This window comes from Heptranchias perlo, chromosome 13, assembly GCF_035084215.1.
Source record: "Heptranchias perlo isolate sHepPer1 chromosome 13, sHepPer1.hap1, whole genome shotgun sequence".
In the NCBI taxonomy this organism is placed as follows: Eukaryota; Metazoa; Chordata; class Chondrichthyes; order Hexanchiformes; family Hexanchidae; genus Heptranchias; species Heptranchias perlo.
This window is the reverse complement of record NC_090337.1, coordinates 57133944-57152756: the sequence shown is the minus strand read 5'-3', so window position 1 is coordinate 57152756 and position 18813 is coordinate 57133944. Positions and strand designations below refer to the sequence as shown.

General features: G+C 45.8%; 1 protein-coding gene across 2 annotated transcripts in view; it reads left to right on the top strand.

Moving 5' to 3' along the window:
• LOC137331616 (nuclear body protein SP140-like protein) overlaps nt 1-18813 on the top strand; it is a 74680-nt gene that overhangs the window by 39518 nt on the left and 16349 nt on the right. For both annotated transcript variants that reach the window (XM_067995532.1, XM_067995533.1), the window contains 4 exons: nt 465-604; nt 2630-2692; nt 3557-3626; nt 12275-12379. In XM_067995532.1, the coding sequence (XP_067851633.1) occupies nt 465-604; nt 2630-2692; nt 3557-3626; nt 12275-12379 (378 nt within the window). The remainder of the gene's footprint in view (nt 1-464; nt 605-2629; nt 2693-3556; nt 3627-12274; nt 12380-18813) is intronic.

Below are 18813 nucleotides of genomic sequence, written 5' to 3'. Positions count from 1 at the left end.
CATAACATTCCTGCGCTGGTAACGTTCCTGCGCTGGTAACATTCCTGCGCTGCACAACATTCCTGCGCTGGTAACGTTCCTGCGCTGGTAACATTCCTGCGCTGCACAACATTCCTGCGCTGGTAACATTCCTGCGCTGGTAACATTCCTGCGCTGCACAACATTCCTGCGCTGGTAACATTCCTGCGCTGGTAACGTTCCTGCGCTGGTAACATTCCTGCGCTGGTAACGTTCCTGCGCTGGTAACATTCCTGCGCTGCATAACGTTCCTGCGCTGGTAACATTCCTGTGCTGCACAACATTCCTGTGCTGCACAATGTTCCTGCGCTGGTAACGTTCCTGCGCGCGTAACGTTCCTGCGCTGGTAACGTTCCTGCGCTGGTAATGTTCCTGTGCTGAGTAATGTTCCTGCTCTGCATAACGTTCCTGTGCTCACAAGTTCCTCCTGATCTCTGTTTATTTAGGAAGCCGGATGAAATGTATAATGTCCAAGAATGTCTGGTATACCCCACGTGAATTTGAAGTGTTGGGAGGCCGCGCCAACAGCAAGAATTGGAAGCTCAGTGTTCGCTGCAAAGGCCATCAGCTGTCAAAGTTGATCCAGGTACACTCAGTGCTGCATTTTCCAACACGGCAATGCTGGCTGTCTGTGTTTAATCTCATTCATTGCAACCTAATCAAGGCACTGACTAAAACGAACCTCCTAATGCTACTGAAATTAGGAGGACAGAAATTGAGGGATGGTGTGGATTTCTTTATTCTCTATCTAATCCCTGGGAGTGTTAACGGTATAAGGAAAGATCTTGCATTTGTGTAGCAAGGGTAGATAAGTGGATGTAGCATATTTGGATTTTCAAAAGGCATTCGATAAGGTGCCACACAAGAGGTTGTTACACAAGATTAGGGCTCATGGGGTTGGGGATAATATATTAGCATGGATAAAGGATTGGTTAACGGACAGAAAACAGAGAGTAGGAATAAACAGGTCATTTTTGGGTTGGCAGGTTGTAACTAGTGAGGTGCCGCAAGGATCAGTGCTTGGGCCTTGCTGTTTACATTATATATCAAAGACTTAGATGAGGGGACCAAGTGTAATGTATCCAAGTTTGCTGATGATACAAAGCTAGGTGGGAAAGTAAGCTGTGAGGAGGACGCAAAGAGGCTGCAAAAGGTTAAGTGAGTGGGCGAGAAGGTGACAGATGGAGTATAATGTGGAGAAATGTGAAATTAACCACTTTGGTAGGAAGAATAGAAAAGCAGAATTTTTTTTAGAAGGTGAGAGACTAAGAAATGTTCATTTTCAGAGGGATTCGGGTGTACGTGTAAACAAATCACAGAAAATTAACATGCAGGTACAACAAGCAATTAGGAAGGAAAATGGTACATTAGCCTTTATTGCAAGAGGGTTGGAGTATAAGAGTAAGGAGGACTTGCTGCAATTATATAGGACTCTGGTGAGACCACACCTGGAGTACTGTGTACAGTTTTGCTCTCCTTACCTAAGGAAGGATATACTTGCCTTAGCAGGGGTGCAACGAAGGTTCACTAGATTGATTCCTGGGATGAGAGGGTTGTCCTATGAGGAGAGATTGAGCAGTATGGGCCTATATTCTCCGGAGTTTAGAAAAATGAGAGGTGATCTCATTGAAACCTACAAAATTCTTAGAGGGCTTGACATGGTACATGCTGAGAGGCTGTTTCCCCTGGCTGGAGAGTCTAGAACTAGGGGTCATAGTCTCGAGATAAGAGGTCGGCCTTTTAGGACCGAGATAAGGAAAAATGTCTTCACTCAGAGGGTTGTGACTCTTTGAAATTCCCTACCCCAGAAGGCTGTAGATGCTCAGTCATTGGGTATGTTCAAGATTGAGATCGATAGATTTTTGGACACCAAGGGAATCAAGGGATATGGGGATAGGGCAGGAAAGTGCAATTGAGGTAGAAGATCAGCCATGATCTGATTGAATGGCGGAGCAGGCCCGAGGGGCTGTATGGCCTACTCCTGTTCCTACTTCTAATGTTCTTATAGCAATTTTCGCAACCTATGGAGGTCCGAAAGTGCCTTAAAGGCAATGAAGTACTTTTGAAGTGCACTCACAGTTGTAATGGAGGGAAACATGACAGCCAATTTTCACAGTTAAACACAAATAGCAATGAGATAATCTTTTTCAGTGATGCTCTGGCCAACATTTGCCCTTCAACCAACAACAGGAGAATTCCCCTGTACTTCAAATAGTGCCATGGGATCTTTTACATCCAACTGAGAGGGCAGATGGGGCCTCGGTTTAATGTCTCATCCAAAGACAGCACCTCCCTCAGTATTGCACTGAAGTGTCAGCCAAGATTATGTGCTCAAGTCTCTTGGGCTTGAACTCTCAACCTCTGACCCAGAGTTGAGACTGCTACCACTGAGCCAAGACTGACACTTCAAGGGAGAGCTTTATTCTTTATCTAACCTATGCTGTACCTGATCCAGGAGTTCCAGATGCTGGAGATGTGTGCAGCATAGCCTTTCAGTCCCATTTGATTGTTACTCCTTTTCATGAATGTGAATAGAGAGATGGAAATGTGTTTAAATTACTGGTAAAATTGGAATGCCTCATTTCTATTAATCGGTTTCTTTCACTTACAGTTGGAATATTTGGTTTGTGACACACGGGGTACCAGGCAGAGACTTAACGCAGCAAAAGCTGAGGTAAGGAATAGGCCCTGAATTCAGTAATTACTTACAGGAGCAAGCCAAACAAACTTATTGTCTGCTCCAGGGCTGTAGTCTGGATTTCAAGGGGTCCCTCAGCTCAACCTCACAGCATCACTTGAACAAACAGCTTCCAAACTTATCTGGTGCACAGATACAAATAAGTATGCATAACGATCCCTGCAATTGCTGTAGTTGTAAACTATGCTGTAAACCTCAAATTCCAATCTTCAAAGGGTTCTATGGGGAAATAAATTATCAACAAGCGTGAGTGAATAATTACATCACTTTTTAACAAGGGACAGCTACTTTTGTTTGTTGTGTGGACCAGCTGAACAAAACCGATTTCAGGTTGTATTCAAATTGGTTTCATGTAGAGAACTGAATCAGTTTGCTCGAAAAGACTAGAGAAACTGGGATTGTTCTCCTTAGAGCAGAGAAGGTTAAGAGGAGATTTAATAAAGGTGTTCACAATTATGAGGGATTTTCAAACAATAAATAGGGAGAAACTGTTTCCACTGGCAGGAGAATCGATAACCAGAGGACACAGATTTAAGATAATTGGCAAAAGAACCAGAGGGGAAATAGGGAGAATTTTTTTTATGCGGTGAGTTGTTATGATCTGCAATGCACTGCCTGAAAGGGTGGTGGAAGCAGATTCAATTCAAAAGGGAATTTGAATAAATACTCAAAAAGGAAAAATTTGCAGGGCAGTGGGGAAAGAGCAGGGGAGTGGGACTAATTGGATAACTCTTTCAAAGAGATCATTTTGGGCCTGGATGTGGGTGAGGCTTAATCCCTGCCATGAACGTGCTGTTTAAGAAGGCATGCGATGTAAAATGGAATGCTTTACTGTTCCAGGAGCATTTTGGTTTGATGAAGGAATCTACAATCAAGTGTGAAAGTGGGCCTTCAGGGGAGCACAGAAAAGGTTTGAAATGTTTATTAAAAAAGGTGGTGTAAGAATTAAGGGGGTGATTTTCAGGGCCTTCACCCAGCAGAAACGGGGTGATAGTGGGCAGAAAATGGCAGTGCATTGCTTACCGCTCTGATCCCGCCAATGCCCGGTCCACCTCGGTAGCCTATTTAAATTTGCAAATCTGAGCCCTACATCATTTGTAGGACCTCGATGGAATATTCAGGAACCAATAGAAGCATCAATCGGTGGAGCGGGCACCTTGCATGCTCCACCCATTGTTGCTTTCATTGAGCAGCTAACCAGCGGTCCTTAAAGGGACACCTACAGGCCGCTCAAAAACAGGTAAGTTTAAGGTTTGCGAATGATTTTGTGGGGCCAGGAGGAGCATTCCCGGATCTCACAAAAATTGACCCCCACAATGCTCTCCCCCGGGACCCTTCAGCTACCACCGGATTTTTGCCCCTCGCCAACAGTATGGAGACGAGGCCCAACCAGGAAAATCGGTCGGGCCTCATACCGATTCCATTGGGCTGGCGGCAGGCTCACACCGCCCTCCAACGGCCCGATGGAATCGGTCGCCTGAAAGTCGACCCCTAGATCTCTTTTAAGGGTATGGTAGCATAGTGGTTATGTTACTGGACTAGTAATCCAGAGGCCTGGACTAAAATCCAGAGTCATGAGTTCAAATCCCGCCACGGCAGCTGGCGAATTTAAATTCAATTAATTAAATAAAAATCTGGAATTAAAATACTAGTATCAGTAATAATGGCCATGAAACGACCGGATTGTCGTAAAAACCCATCTGGTTCACTAATGTCCTTTAGGGGAGGAAACCTGCCGTCCTTACCCGGTCTGGCCGAAATGTGACTCCAGACCCACAGCAATGTGGTTGATTCTTAAATGGCCCAGCAAGCCACTCAGTTGTAAAATCTCGCGACGAAAAGTCATAATAAGAATAAAACTGGACGGACCACCCGGCATCGGACCACTAGGCACCGGACACGACAACGGCAAACCAAGCCCAGTCGACCCTGCAAGGTCCTCCTCACTAACATCTGGGGACTTGTGCCAAAATTGGGAGAGCTGTCCCACAGACTAGTCAAGCAACAGCCTGACATAGCCATACTCACAGAATCATACCTTTCAGCCAACGTCCCAGACTCTTCCATCACCATCCCTGGGTATGTCCTGTCCCACCGGCAGGACAGACCCACCAGAGGTGGCGGTACAGTGATATACAGTCAGGAGGGAGTGGCCCTGGGAGTCCTCAATATTGATTCTGGACCCCATGAAATCTCATGGGCAAGGAAACCTCCTGCTGATTACCACCTACCATCCTCCCTCAGCTGATGAATCAGTCCTCCTCCATGTTGAGCACCACTTGGAGGTAGCAAGGGCACAAAATGTACTCTGGGTGGGGGACTTCAATGTCCATCATCAAGAGTGGCTCGGTAGCACCGCTACTGGCCGAGTCCTGAAGGACATAGCTGCTAGACTGGGCCTGCGGCAGGTGGTGAGCGAACCAACACGAGGGAAAAACTTACTTGACCTCGTCCTCACCAATTTACCTGTCGCAAATGCATCTGTCCATGGCAGGAGTGACCACCGCACAGTCCTCGTGGAGATGAAGTCCCGTCTTTGCACTGAGGACACCATCCAACGTGTTGTGTGGCACTACCACCGTGCTAAATGGGATAGATTCAGAACAGATCTAGCAGCTCAAAACTGGGCATCCATGAGGCGCTGTGGGCCATCAGCAGCAGCAGAATTGTATTCCAGCACGGTGGTAGTGCCACACAACACCTAAAAATGAGGTGCCAACCTGGTGAAGCTACAACTCAGGACTACATGCATGCTAAACAGCGGAAGCAACATGCTATAGACAGAGCGAAGCGATTCCACAACCAACCAATCAGATCAAAGCTCTGCAGTCCTGCCACATCCAGTCGTGAATGGTGGTGGACAATTAAACAACTAACAGGAGGAGGAGGGTCTGCAAACATCCCCATCCTCAATGATGGTGGAGTCCAGCACGTGAGTGCAAAAGACAAGGCTGAAGTGTTTGCAACCATCTTCAGCCAGAAGTGCCGAGTGAATGGTCCATCTCGGCCTCCTCCCGATATCCCCACCATCACAGAAGCCAGTCTTCGGCCAATTCGATTCACTCCACGTGATATCAAGAAACGGCTGAGTGCACTGGATACAGCAAAGGCTATGGGCCCCGACAACATCCCAGCTGTCGTGCTGAAGACTTGTGCTCCAGAACTAGCTGCGCCTCTAGCCAAGCTGTTCCAGTACAGCTACAACACTGGCATCTACCCGACAATGTGGAAAATTGCCCAGGCATGTCCTGTCCACAAAAAGCTGGACAAATCCAATCCGGCCAATTACCGCCCCATCAGTCTACTCTCAATCATCAGCAAAGTGATGGAAGGTGTCATCGACAGTGCTATCAAGCGGCACTTACTCACCAATAACCTGCACACCGATGCTCAGTTTGGGTTCCGCCAGGACCACTCGGCTCCAGACCTCATAACAGCGTTGGTCCAAACATGGACAAAAGAGCTGAATTCCAGAGGTGAGGTGAGAGTGACTGCCCTTGACATCAAGGCAGCATTTGACCGAGTGTGGCACCAAGGAGCCCTAGTAAAATTGAAGTCAATGGGAATCAGGGGGAAAACTCTCCAGTGGCTGGAGTCATACCTTGCACAAAGGAAGATGGTAGTGGTTGTTGGAGGCTAATCATCTCAGCCCCAGGACATTGCTGCAGGAGTTCCTCAGGGCAGTGTCCTAGGCCCAACCATCTTCAGCTGCTTCATCAATGACCTTCCCTCCATCATAAGGTCAGAAATGGGGATGTTCGCTGATGACTGCACAGTGTTCAGTTCCATTCGCAACCCCTCAAATAATGAAGCAGTCCGAGCCCGCATGCAGCAAGACCTGGACAACATCCAGGCTTAGGCTCATAAGTGGCAAGTAACATTCGCGCCAGATAAGTGCCAGGCAATGACCATCTCCAACAAGAGAGAGTCTAACCACCTCCCCCTGACATTCAACGGCATTACCATCACCGAATCCCCCACCATCAACATCCTGGGGGTCACCATTGACCAGAAACTTAACTGGACCAGCCATATAAATACTGTGGCTACGAGAGCAGGTCAGAGGATGGGTATTCTGCGGTGAGTGACTCACCGCCTGACTCCCCAAATCCTTTCCACCATCTACAAGTCACAAGTCAGGAGTGTGATGGAATACTCTCCACTTGCCTGGATGAGTGCAGCTCCAACAACACTCAAGAAGCTCGACACCATCCAAGATAAAGCAGCCCGCTTGATTGGCACCCCATCCACCCCCCTAAACATTCACTCCCTTCACCACCGGCGCACTGTGGCTGCAGTGTGTACCATCCACAGGATGCACTGCAGCAACTCGCCAAGGCTTCTTCGACAGCACCTCCCAAACCCGCGACCTCTACCACCTAGAAGGACAAGAGCAGCAGGCACACGGGAACAACACCACCTGCACGTTCCCCTCCAAGTCACACACCATCCCAACTTGGAAATATATCGCCGTTCCTTCATTGTCGCTGGGTCAAAATCCTGGAACTCCCTTCCTAACAGCACTGTGGGAGAACCGTCACCACACGGACTGCAGCGGTTCAAGAAGGCGGCTCACCACCACCTTCTCGAGGGCAATTAGGGATGGGCAATAAATGCTGGCCTCGCCAGCGACGCCCACATCCCGTGAACGAATATATTTTAAAAAATGCCCTTAAAGGGCAAGCGTTTTCACTTTTCCAAACACAACTTTTGAAAATAACTGTATTTTAATGAACTATTATATAATCTGTGAGTGAGGAGATCGCCATGAGGTGACTGATCACGAGGAACAAACCTCTCCACCAGCAAAACGTTAATAAAGCCATTTTTCTACATTACGATCGAGGTTAATGCCCTTTTTCATTTTGTTTCTGCTTTTGTTTTCCAAAATTTTCTTTTAAACCCCAGGGAATCTTCACCATAATCTCATGCCACCTTGACCCTGCTGTCTGGTAATTCCTACATTGCTTTTAAACATTGATTTTAAACGTTCTCTAATCCACCAGTGTCCATCCCGTATGTTACAGCCATTTCCATCCCCACATGTGTTCATTTTTCAAATGATACAAAGCTCCTGTGCTTTATCACTCTACGTGATAGTATCTCTCAATGGGCAACTGACACCTCAAGGGACAAGTGCTCTTTCATGGAGGCAGATCAGGTGGTCAGGGCATTAGAACATCAGAACACAAGAGCAGTCGAGCTGATGCTGTTCTAAAACAAGATGTAAAAGCAACAGATACAAAATGTTGTTTAAAAAAGTCTACAAGAGTTTACAATGTACAAGAATTCAGCAGAATAATGGTGAAAAATATCACTCGCACGGACTCAACACACACTCCACACTCCACAGAGTGCACACACTCAGTGCCCCACATTCACACCTCACACACTCCACACACTCCCATAATCTGCACACATTCACACACTCACTCTGCACACAATCTCACACACTGCCCTACTCACACTGCACAAACTGCCCCAGACATACACTGTCCTACTCACTGCACAAACTGCCCCACACATACACTGTCCTACTCACTGCACAAACTGCCCCACACATACACTGTCCTACTCACACTGCTCAAACTGCCCCACACATACACTGTCCTACTCACACTGCTCAAACTGCCCCACACATACACTGCCCTACTCACACTGCACAAACTGCCCCACACATACACTGTCCTATTCACACGACACAAACTGCCCCACACATACACTGTCCTACTCACTGCACAAACTGCCCCACACATACACTGTCCTACTCACTGCACAAACTGCCCCACACATACACTGTCCTACTCACACTGCTCAAACTGCCCCACACATACACTGTCCTACTCACTGCACAAACTGCCCCACACATACACTGTCCTACTCACACTACACAAACTGCCCCACACATACACTGTCCTACTCACTGCACAAACTGCCCCACACATACACTGTCCGACTCACACTGCACAAACTGCCCCACACATACACTGTCCGACTCACACTGCACAAACTGCCCCACACATACACTGTCCTACTCACTACACAAACTGCCTCACACATACACTGTCCTACTCTCACTACACAAACTGCCCCACACATACACTGTCCGACTCACACTGCACAAACTGCCCCACACATACACTGTCCTACTCACTACACAAACTGCCCCACACATACACTGTCCGACTCACACTGCACAAACTGCCCCACACATACACTGTCCTACTCACACTGCACAAACTGCCCCACACATACACTGCCCTACTCACACTGCACAAACTGCCCCACACATACACTGCCCTACTCACACTGCACAAACTGCCCCACACATACACTGTCCTACTCACACTACACAAACTGCCCCACATACACTGTCCTACTCTCACTGCACAAACTGCCCCACACATACACTGCCCTACTCACACTGCACAAACTGCCCCACACATACACTGTCCTACTCACACTGCACACACTGCCCCACACATACACTGTCCTACTCTCACTGCACAAACTGCCCCACACATACACTGCCCTACTCACACTGCACAAACTGCCCCACACATACACTGTCCTACTCACACTGCACACACTGCCCCACACATACACTGTCCTACTCACACTGCACAAACTGCCCCACACATACACTGCCCCACACATACACTGTCCTACTCACTGCACAAACTGCCCCACACATACACTGCCCCACACATACACTGCCCCACACATACACTGCCCCACACATACACTGTCCTACTCACTGCACAAACTGCCTCACACATACACTGCCCCACACATACACTGCCCCACACATACACTGTCCTACTCACTGCACAAACTGCCCCACACATACACTGCCCCACACATACACTGCCCCACACATACACTGCCCCACACATACACTGTCCTACTCACTGCACAAACTGCCCCACACATACACTGCCCCACACATACACTGCCCCACACATACACTGCCCCACACATACACTGCCCCACACATACACTGCCCCACACATACACTGTCCTACTCACTGCTCAAACTGCCCCACACATACACTGTCCTACTCACTGCACAAACTGCCCCACACATACACTGTCCTACTCACACTACACAAACTGCCCCACACATACACTGTCCTACTCACTGCACAAACTGCCCCACACATACACTGTCCGACTCACACTGCACAAACTGCCCCACACATACACTGTCCGACTCACACTGCACAAACTGCCCCACACATACACTGTCCTACTCACTACACAAACTGCCCCACACATACACTGTCCTACTCTCACTACACAAACTGCCCCACACATACACTGTCCGACTCACACTGCACAAACTGCCCCACACATACACTGTCCTACTCACTACACAAACTGCCCCACACATACACTGTCCGACTCACACTGCACAAACTGCCCCACACATACACTGTCCTACTCACTGCACAAAATGCCCCACACATCCACTGTCCTACTCACACTGCACAAACTGCCCCATGCATACACTGTCCTACTCTCACTGCACAAACTGCCCCACACATACACTGTCCTACTCACTACACAAACTGCCACACACATACACTGTCCTACTCTCACTGCACAAACTGCCCCACACATACACTGCCCTACTCACACTGCACAAACTGCCCCACACATACACTGCCCTACTCACACTGCACAAACTGCCCCACACATACACTGTCCTACTCACACTACACAAACTGCCCCACACATACACTGTCCTACTCTCACTGCACAAACTGCCCCACACATACACTGCCCTACTCACACTGCACAAACTGCCCCACACATACACTGTCCTACTCACACTGCACACACTGCCCCACACATACACTGTCCTACTCTCACTGCACAAACTGCCCCACACATACACTGTCCTACTCACACTGCACAAACTGCCCCACACATACACTGTCCTACTCACACTGCACAAACTGCCCCACACATACACTGCCCCACACATACACTGTCCTACTCACTGCACAAACTGCCCCACACATACACTGCCCCACACATACACTGTCCTACTCACTGCACAAACTGCCCCACACATACACTGCCCCACACATACACTGCCCCACACATACACTGTCCTACTCACTGCACAAACTGCCCCACACATACACTGTCCTACTCTCACTACACAAACTGCCCCACACATACACTGTCCGACTCACACTGCACAAACTGCCCCACACATACACTGTCCTACTCACTACACAAACTGCCCCACACATACACTGTCCGACTCACACTGCACAAACTGCCCCACACATACACTGTCCTACTCACTGCACAAAATGCCCCACACATCCACTGTCCTACTCACACTGCACAAACTGCCCCATGCATACACTGTCCTACTCTCACTGCACAAACTGCCCCACACATACACTGTCCTACTCACTACACAAACTGCCCCACACATACACTGTCCTACTCTCACTGCACAAACTGCCCCACACATACACTGCCCTACTCACACTGCACAAACTGCCCCACACATACACTGCCCTACTCACACTGCACAAACTGCCCCACACATACACTGTCCTACTCACACTACACAAACTGCCCCACACATACACTGTCCTACTCTCACTGCACAAACTGCCCCACACATACACTGCCCTACTCACACTGCACAAACTGCCCCACACATACACTGTCCTACTCACACTGCACACACTGCCCCACACATACACTGTCCTACTCTCACTGCACAAACTGCCCCACACATACACTGTCCTACTCACACTGCACAAACTGCCCCACACATACACTGTCCTACTCACACTGCACAAACTGCCCCACACATACACTGCCCCACACATACACTGTCCTACTCACTGCACAAACTGCCCCACACATACACTGCCCCACACATACACTGTCCTACTCACTGCACAAACTGCCCCACACATACACTGCCCCACACATACACTGCCCCACACATACACTGTCCTACTCACTGCACAAACTGCCCCACACATACACTGTCCTACTCACACTGCACAAACTGTCCTACTCACTGCACAAACTGCCCCACACATACACTGTTCTACTCACACTACACAAACTGCCCCATGCATACACTGCCCTACTCACACTGCATAAACTGTCCTACTCACTGCACAAACTGCCCCACACATACACTGTTCTACTCACACTACACAAACTGCCCCACACATACACTGCCCTACTCACACTGCACAAACTGTCCTACTCACTGCACAAACTGCCCCACACATACACTGTTCTACTCACACTGCATAAACTGCCCCATGCATACACTGCCCTACTCACACTGCACAAACTGCCCCACACATACACTGCCCTACTCACACTACACAAACTGCCCCATGCATACACTGCCCTACTCACACTGCACAAACTGCCCCACACATGCACTGCCCTACTCACACTGCACAAACTGCCCCATACATACACTGTCCTACTCACACTGCACACACTCACACCCTTCGCAATCTGAGCTGCGGTTATTAATTTCTGAAATACTTTTGTTGGAAGGTGTGAAGCCTCGGGATACTGATATGGATGAGTTCTCTTCAAACAAACTTCCAGTTACATGTGGTTCTATGTATGGGATCCTGTACAAGTACAGGTTTACAACAGGTATGGATTCATGTGTGCATGTACATTTGTGTGCAGGTATGATTGCTTATGTGCACGTATCTATATGTATGTGTATATGAGTGTGTGTGTGTGTAAGTGCATGTATACACACTTGTGTGTATGTATGCATGAGTATGTGTGTACATATGACTGTGAAAGTGTCTGTATATTCACGTGCATTTGTGGGCAAGTGTGTGTAATTGTGCAAGTGTGTGTGTTTGTGAGTGTGTGACTGTGTGTGCATTGCACCTGTGCAGTGGAATCTGATTTCCATTTTGTTATGCAGCAGCCCTGAATACCCTCCGTCAATGCACTGGAAAAACTAATCTGGGTTGGGTGGGTGTCAAAAATTCCACTTGGATCTTGGCATATGATGATGCCATGCAAATGAGCAAAATACATTATATGATCTGTTTCCATCATTTGTGTCGTAGCAACGCTTTTGATTCTTAGGCTTCAATACATATAGAATTGCATAGAATGTATAGCACAGAGAAAGGCCATTCAGCCCAACAGGTCCATGCCAGTGTTTAAACTCCACATAAGCCTCCTCCCTCCCTACTTCATCTAACCCTATCAGCATATCCTTCTATTCCTCGTATGTTTGTCTAGCTTCCCCTTAAATACACCAATGCTAGTTACCTCAACTACTCCTTTTGGTAGTGAGTTCCACATTCTTACCACTCTTTGGGTAAAGAAGTTTCTCCTGAATTCCCTACTGGATTTATTAGTGACTATCTTATATTTATGGCCCCTATTTCTGGTCTCCCCCGTAAATGGAAACATCTTCTCTGCATCTACCCTATCAAACCCTTTCACAATCTTAAAGACCTCTATCAGGTCACCCCTCACTCTTCTCTTTTCCAGAGAAAAGAGCCCCAGCCTGTTCAATCTTTCCTGATAGGTATAACCGCTCAGTTCTGGTATCATCCTTGTAAATCTTTTTTGCACCTTCTCCAGTGCCTCTATATACTTTTTATAATATGGAGACCAGGACTGTTCACAGTACTCCAAATGTGATCTAATCAAGGTTCTATACAAGTTTAACATAACTTCTCTGCTTTTCAATTCTATTCCTCTAGAAATGAACCCTTAGTGCTTGGTTTGCTTTTTTTATGGCCTTATTAATCTGCATCGCTACTTTTAGTGATTTGTGTATCTGTACCCCCAGATCCCTCTGCTCCTCTACCCCATTTAAACACTTATTATCCAAGCAGTATGTGGCCTCCTTATTCTTCCTACCAAAATGTAATACCTCACACTTATCTATATTGAAATTCATTTGCCAATTACATGCCCATTCAGTGTTTATTAATGTCTTTCTGTATTTTGTCGCAGTCCTCCTCAGTATTAACTATACCCCCCAATTTGGTGTTATCCACAAATTTTGAAATTGTACTTCCAATTCCCGAGTCCAAATCATTTATGTAAATTGTGAACAACAGTGGTCCCAGCACCGATCCCTGTGGAACACCACTTCCCACCTTTTGCCAGTCTGAGTAACTACCTTTAACCCCTACTCTCTGTTTTCTGTTTTGTAGCCAGCCTGCTATTCATTCTGCTACTTGTCCCCTGACTCCACATGCTCTGACCTTAGTCATGAGTCCACTGTGTGGTACCTTTATTAAAGGCCTTTTGAAAATCCAAATATATTACATCTACTACATTACTCTTGTCTACTCTTTCTGTTACTTCTTCAAAGAATTCAATAAGGTTGGTCAAGCATGACCTTCCCTTTTGAAATCCATGCTGACTACTCTTTATTATATTTTTGGTTTCTAGATGCTTTTCTTTAATCTTTGAGTAAGGATTCCATTATCTTTCCTACCACTGACGTTAAGCTAACTGGTCTATAGTTCCCTGGATTTGTTCTATTTCCCTTTTTAAATATAGAAATAACATTAGCTATCCGCCAATCCTCTGGCGCTATTCCCTTTTCTAATGAATTTTTATATATATGTAATAGTGCCTCTGCTATCTCTTCCCTAACTTCTTTTAATATGCGCGGATGCAATCCATCTGGACCAGGGGCTTTATCCTCTCTAAATTTGATTAGTTTATCAATTATCTCCCACTTTCTATCTTAAATGTCTTTATATCTTTTTTGATCTCTTCTTCTAATGTCTTGTCCACCATGTTAGTCTCCCTGGTAAATACTGAGGTAAAGTAATTATTTAATATTTCTGCCATTTCGCTGTCATTACCTGTGAGTTTATCATGTGTGGCCCTATCCCTATCCTGATTTTTCTTTTGTTATTTATGTGTCTGTAGAATATACTATTTCTTTTTATATCCCTTGATAATTTAATTTTGTAGTTTCTCTTTGCCTTCCTAATTTTTTTGACTTTTGTCATCCCGTTTGTTATCCTCTCCTTTGTTCTCTATGTACTTCGTGTATGCCTTTTTCTTTAGTTCCAGTTTTGACCTTATTTCTTTATTCATCCATGGTGTATCATTACTGGCTAGTTTGTTCTTGCTTTTTTGTGGGATATATTTCTCCTGGACTCTGTTGATCACTGTTTTAAATGTTTCCCACTGCTGTTCTATTTCTTTGCTAGTCAGTATATTTTTCCAGTTTATTTTCCCCAGTTCCATTCTCATCCCCCTAAAATCAATTTTTTTTCAATTTATTACTTTGGTCTTTGTCTTACTTATGTCCTTCTCAATCTTTACCTTCAACCTTATTATGTTGTGATCGCTATTGCCTAGATGTTCCCCTACGCTTACTTCTCTTATCTGTTCTGGTTCATTTCCCATTACTAGATCCATCAGTGTTTCCTCTCTTGTTGGGCTTTTTACACATTGGGTAAGAGAGGAGTCCTGTACACATTGGGCCAGAAATCGCTCCCGAAATAAAGGAGGAGCTCAACAGTGCTCTCTGTTTTTAGTGGCAAATTGAAGGAGCAAGATCCCGCATTTGCACATGCACAGTGAAACATGGAAATCTAGAACTTGCTCCTAGTGGTTTGCCGGCAATATGACAGCTTCAAATTAAAGGGACATCGCACACTGCAATCAGAGAAATCATTGAAAAAGTGCCAACTTCCTTATCTGCCCAGCTGGAAAGTAACTAATTACGCCACGAAACAGGTACACTTAAAAATAGCAGGTCTAAGCTAAGTTTTAACAGTGCAGTAAGTGTTAATGACTGCCAAACAACTAAAAATTAACTTTTAAAAATGTGGAGTCTCATATTACTCCTCATTTTAATAGTTTTTGGTCATTAAAATTTTTTTTTACTTTTCCCTTCTGTCTCTTTAATTTAATTCAATTATTTCTTTGGCTTTTTATTTAAAAATTTTTTTAAATTTTAAATTTTTATTTATAGTGGACACACAGAATACTAACTTTAAATGAATGAAGTCTGCTTGCCTGCTTGAGCAATGCAGCCTGAATCTGTGGGCGTGACTTCTCTTCCTGACAGATTTTATGGGCGTGTCTTCTCCTCACAGACTGTTCCAGCCGCGCGGCAACTCACGCTGCTCAGAGGCTGGGTTGAAAGCGCACATTTTTTTAAAAGTTCAAATTCAAGCAATTCGACACCACAGAGCCGGCAGCAAGTAAATTCATTCATTTAATTCACAGGGGCATAGGTGAGTTTTGCCTTGCCACTCTGCACGATTTCTGGCCCACTGTAAAAACTCCGTTCCCTGTACCCCTTTACCTACCTCTTGCCGGTTTATTTGGGGGTAGTTAAAATCTCCCATGGTTATTATTTTATGTCCTTTGCTCATTTCACATATTTTCTTACATATTTCTTCCTCCACCCCCTTTCCACTATTAGGTGGTCTGCAGTATACCCCTATTAGCGTGATCGATCCCTTCTTATCTTTTATTCCAATCCATATGGATTCAGTTTCTATCCTTCTGTTAGTATGTTCCTTTTGTCTACTGCCAATGTGTTATCTCTAATTAGTACAACTACTCCACCCCCCCTTCCTTCCCTTTCCTTTCTGATTATCTTATAGCCTACAATATTTAGTTGCCAATCCTGCTCTTTATGTAGCCATGTTTCAGTTATTCCTACTATATCTGGTTCTTTGCACTGGATTATAGAAGGCCCTTCTGCTATACAGAGGCTAAGGGATCATCTTGAGAGCCCCTCAGTGGAAAGCTTCACTCTCTTTAGTGCTGGCCAGGTGTATGTGCCCACATAGATCACTGGCCATCCTTAAGGGGCAGCCATCAACTGGAGTATAGCAAGTAGAGAAACGAGCGAGGATTCACCTCTCAGGGTAAGGACCACCCCTGCGAGCCATTCCCTCAGGTAACTGCAGGTAAGGGGACTGCAGCAGCTAATCAGCGCAGATGCCAAGGTGCTGGCAGAATTGGCAGTGCCACCTCATGAAGCAGCCAAAACAAGGCATTCCCCACAGGCCAGTTATAGGGTCCATGGTGAGAAACAACAGTATGAGACCACAAGCTCCTGACACTGTAGTGGTACTTAGAAGGAGTCGGAGATTTAAGAAGTAGACAACATATCACCAAGGGCAAATGCCGAGCAAGAAAATATTGATGCAGGGACGTACATGGAGATAAATAAACTGATTGGGGGTTGTCTTGACTCTGCACGATAGTGTAAAATAGGTGATTGTGAATCGGCAGCTTGTTTGACATCTCTTCCGGTTTTGATTTCCATTCACTTCAAGTTGTTCCCTCCTTTCCATTGCCCGCCACTGCGGTGACCTGTTTAGTTGTATTAGTGCTTTGACAACTGATTAACATGGCAAATGTTGCCAGTAATTGCTTGAAATGAACCAATCAAACAAAAGGGTTGTCCCTGCGCTGGGTGTGGTCTGCAGGTCGGGTTCCAGCAGAGGGCACAGCTCGGCGAGCGCCTCGCTGCTGAAATGTAGACGGGTGAAGCTGGGCCTGTTCTGGCATGTCCAAGTGGTTATGTCTGTGTTGTATGATGTAATTCCTAAGACTGAGACGGGACTACCGTTCTGACCCCTCCTGCGTCCTTTTGCGCCATAAGCACCAGTTATATGGCGAGTTAAATTAATGCCCATTGTAACTGGGTGTTCAGTGTTGCTGGGCGCTGAGCAGCACAGACAAGTCAATTTAAGGATTAAAAAGGAACCAGTTTTAGAAGTTTTGAGCCCCATTTCTGGCCTATTTTTTGTAATTCTCCCCCCTCCCACCACTCTCTTGGTTCCCAGTGATTTGTCTCTCTTAAGTTTGAGTGACTTCTTCAGTTTCATTTCCCTTTGAACAATAACCTCCATCAAATGTTCTACACCCACCGCTGTTTATGTAAGTCCAAACCCCACCTCCTCTATGAAAACTGAGACAAAGAGATTGGTTTGTATTTCTGCCATTCCCCAATCTCCATGCATCCTTCATTTCTGAGTTGTTCTACCCCTCCATTGACTATCCTCTTACTAATAAGGTGCCTATGGAAAGCCTTTTTATTGGCCTTCATGTTTTTTGCTGATTGTTTCTCAAGCCCCTTAAATCTTTCTAATCTTCCTTTCTGTAGCTTTTCTATATTCTCTAGATTTGTCCTGGCTTTCATTTTATTATCTGCCCTGTAATCATTAAATGCTTCTCTTTTTTTTAGTTTAAAATTTGATCTAATCTCACTATTCATCCCTCGAACCCCAGCCTTTGACAGACTCCCTTTTTTCCTTTCTGGACTGTATTGGGTTTGTAACCTCTCCATCTCTTTAAATGTTTTCCATTACTACGGCACAGTTCTAATTGTCAACTTTTCCTCCCATGTAATCTGGGCAAGCTCCCTTTTTATCTTGCTGTAATTAGATTCTTTTCCCCCAATCAATTATCCTTGTCCTTCAGTCTTCTCTTTCCTTTACAATTCTTAAACCAAATCTAATTATATTATGGCCACTGTTTCTCAACTGTCCCCCTATTTTTAGGTTGCCACCTTACTCTGCTGTATTACCAGTGCAAGTCGTGCTTCCTTCCTTGTTGGAGTAGCAACATATTGGTTGACAAAACTGTCTTGAGCACACTGCAGGGAAAACTCTCCTCTTTTTCACCACAAATATTTCCCTCACCCAGACTATTTTAGAACTAAAATCTCTTACAATTATAACTATTGTTAACGTGCAGCTCTCTAATTTGTCTGTGAATTTCATCCTTCACTTCCACTATTTTGTGATCCAGAATCTGACCAATCCTTTTATATTCCTCAATTCAATCCAAAGACCATAAGACCATAAGAGATAGGAGCAGGAGTAGGCCATTTGGCCCTTCGAGCCTGCTCCACCATTTAATGAGATCATGGCTGATCTGATTTTTACCTCAACTCCACTTTCCTGCCTTTTCCCCATATCCTATGATATGGAGATTCTAGGGTTAATCTTCCAGTTGCCTCTTGCCTTGGAGCTAGACAGAGGCATCAAATCAGAAGTGTGCTGCTCCGGTGCAGCCCTGAGATCAATGAGATTTCCTTTTCCGGAATGATCCAT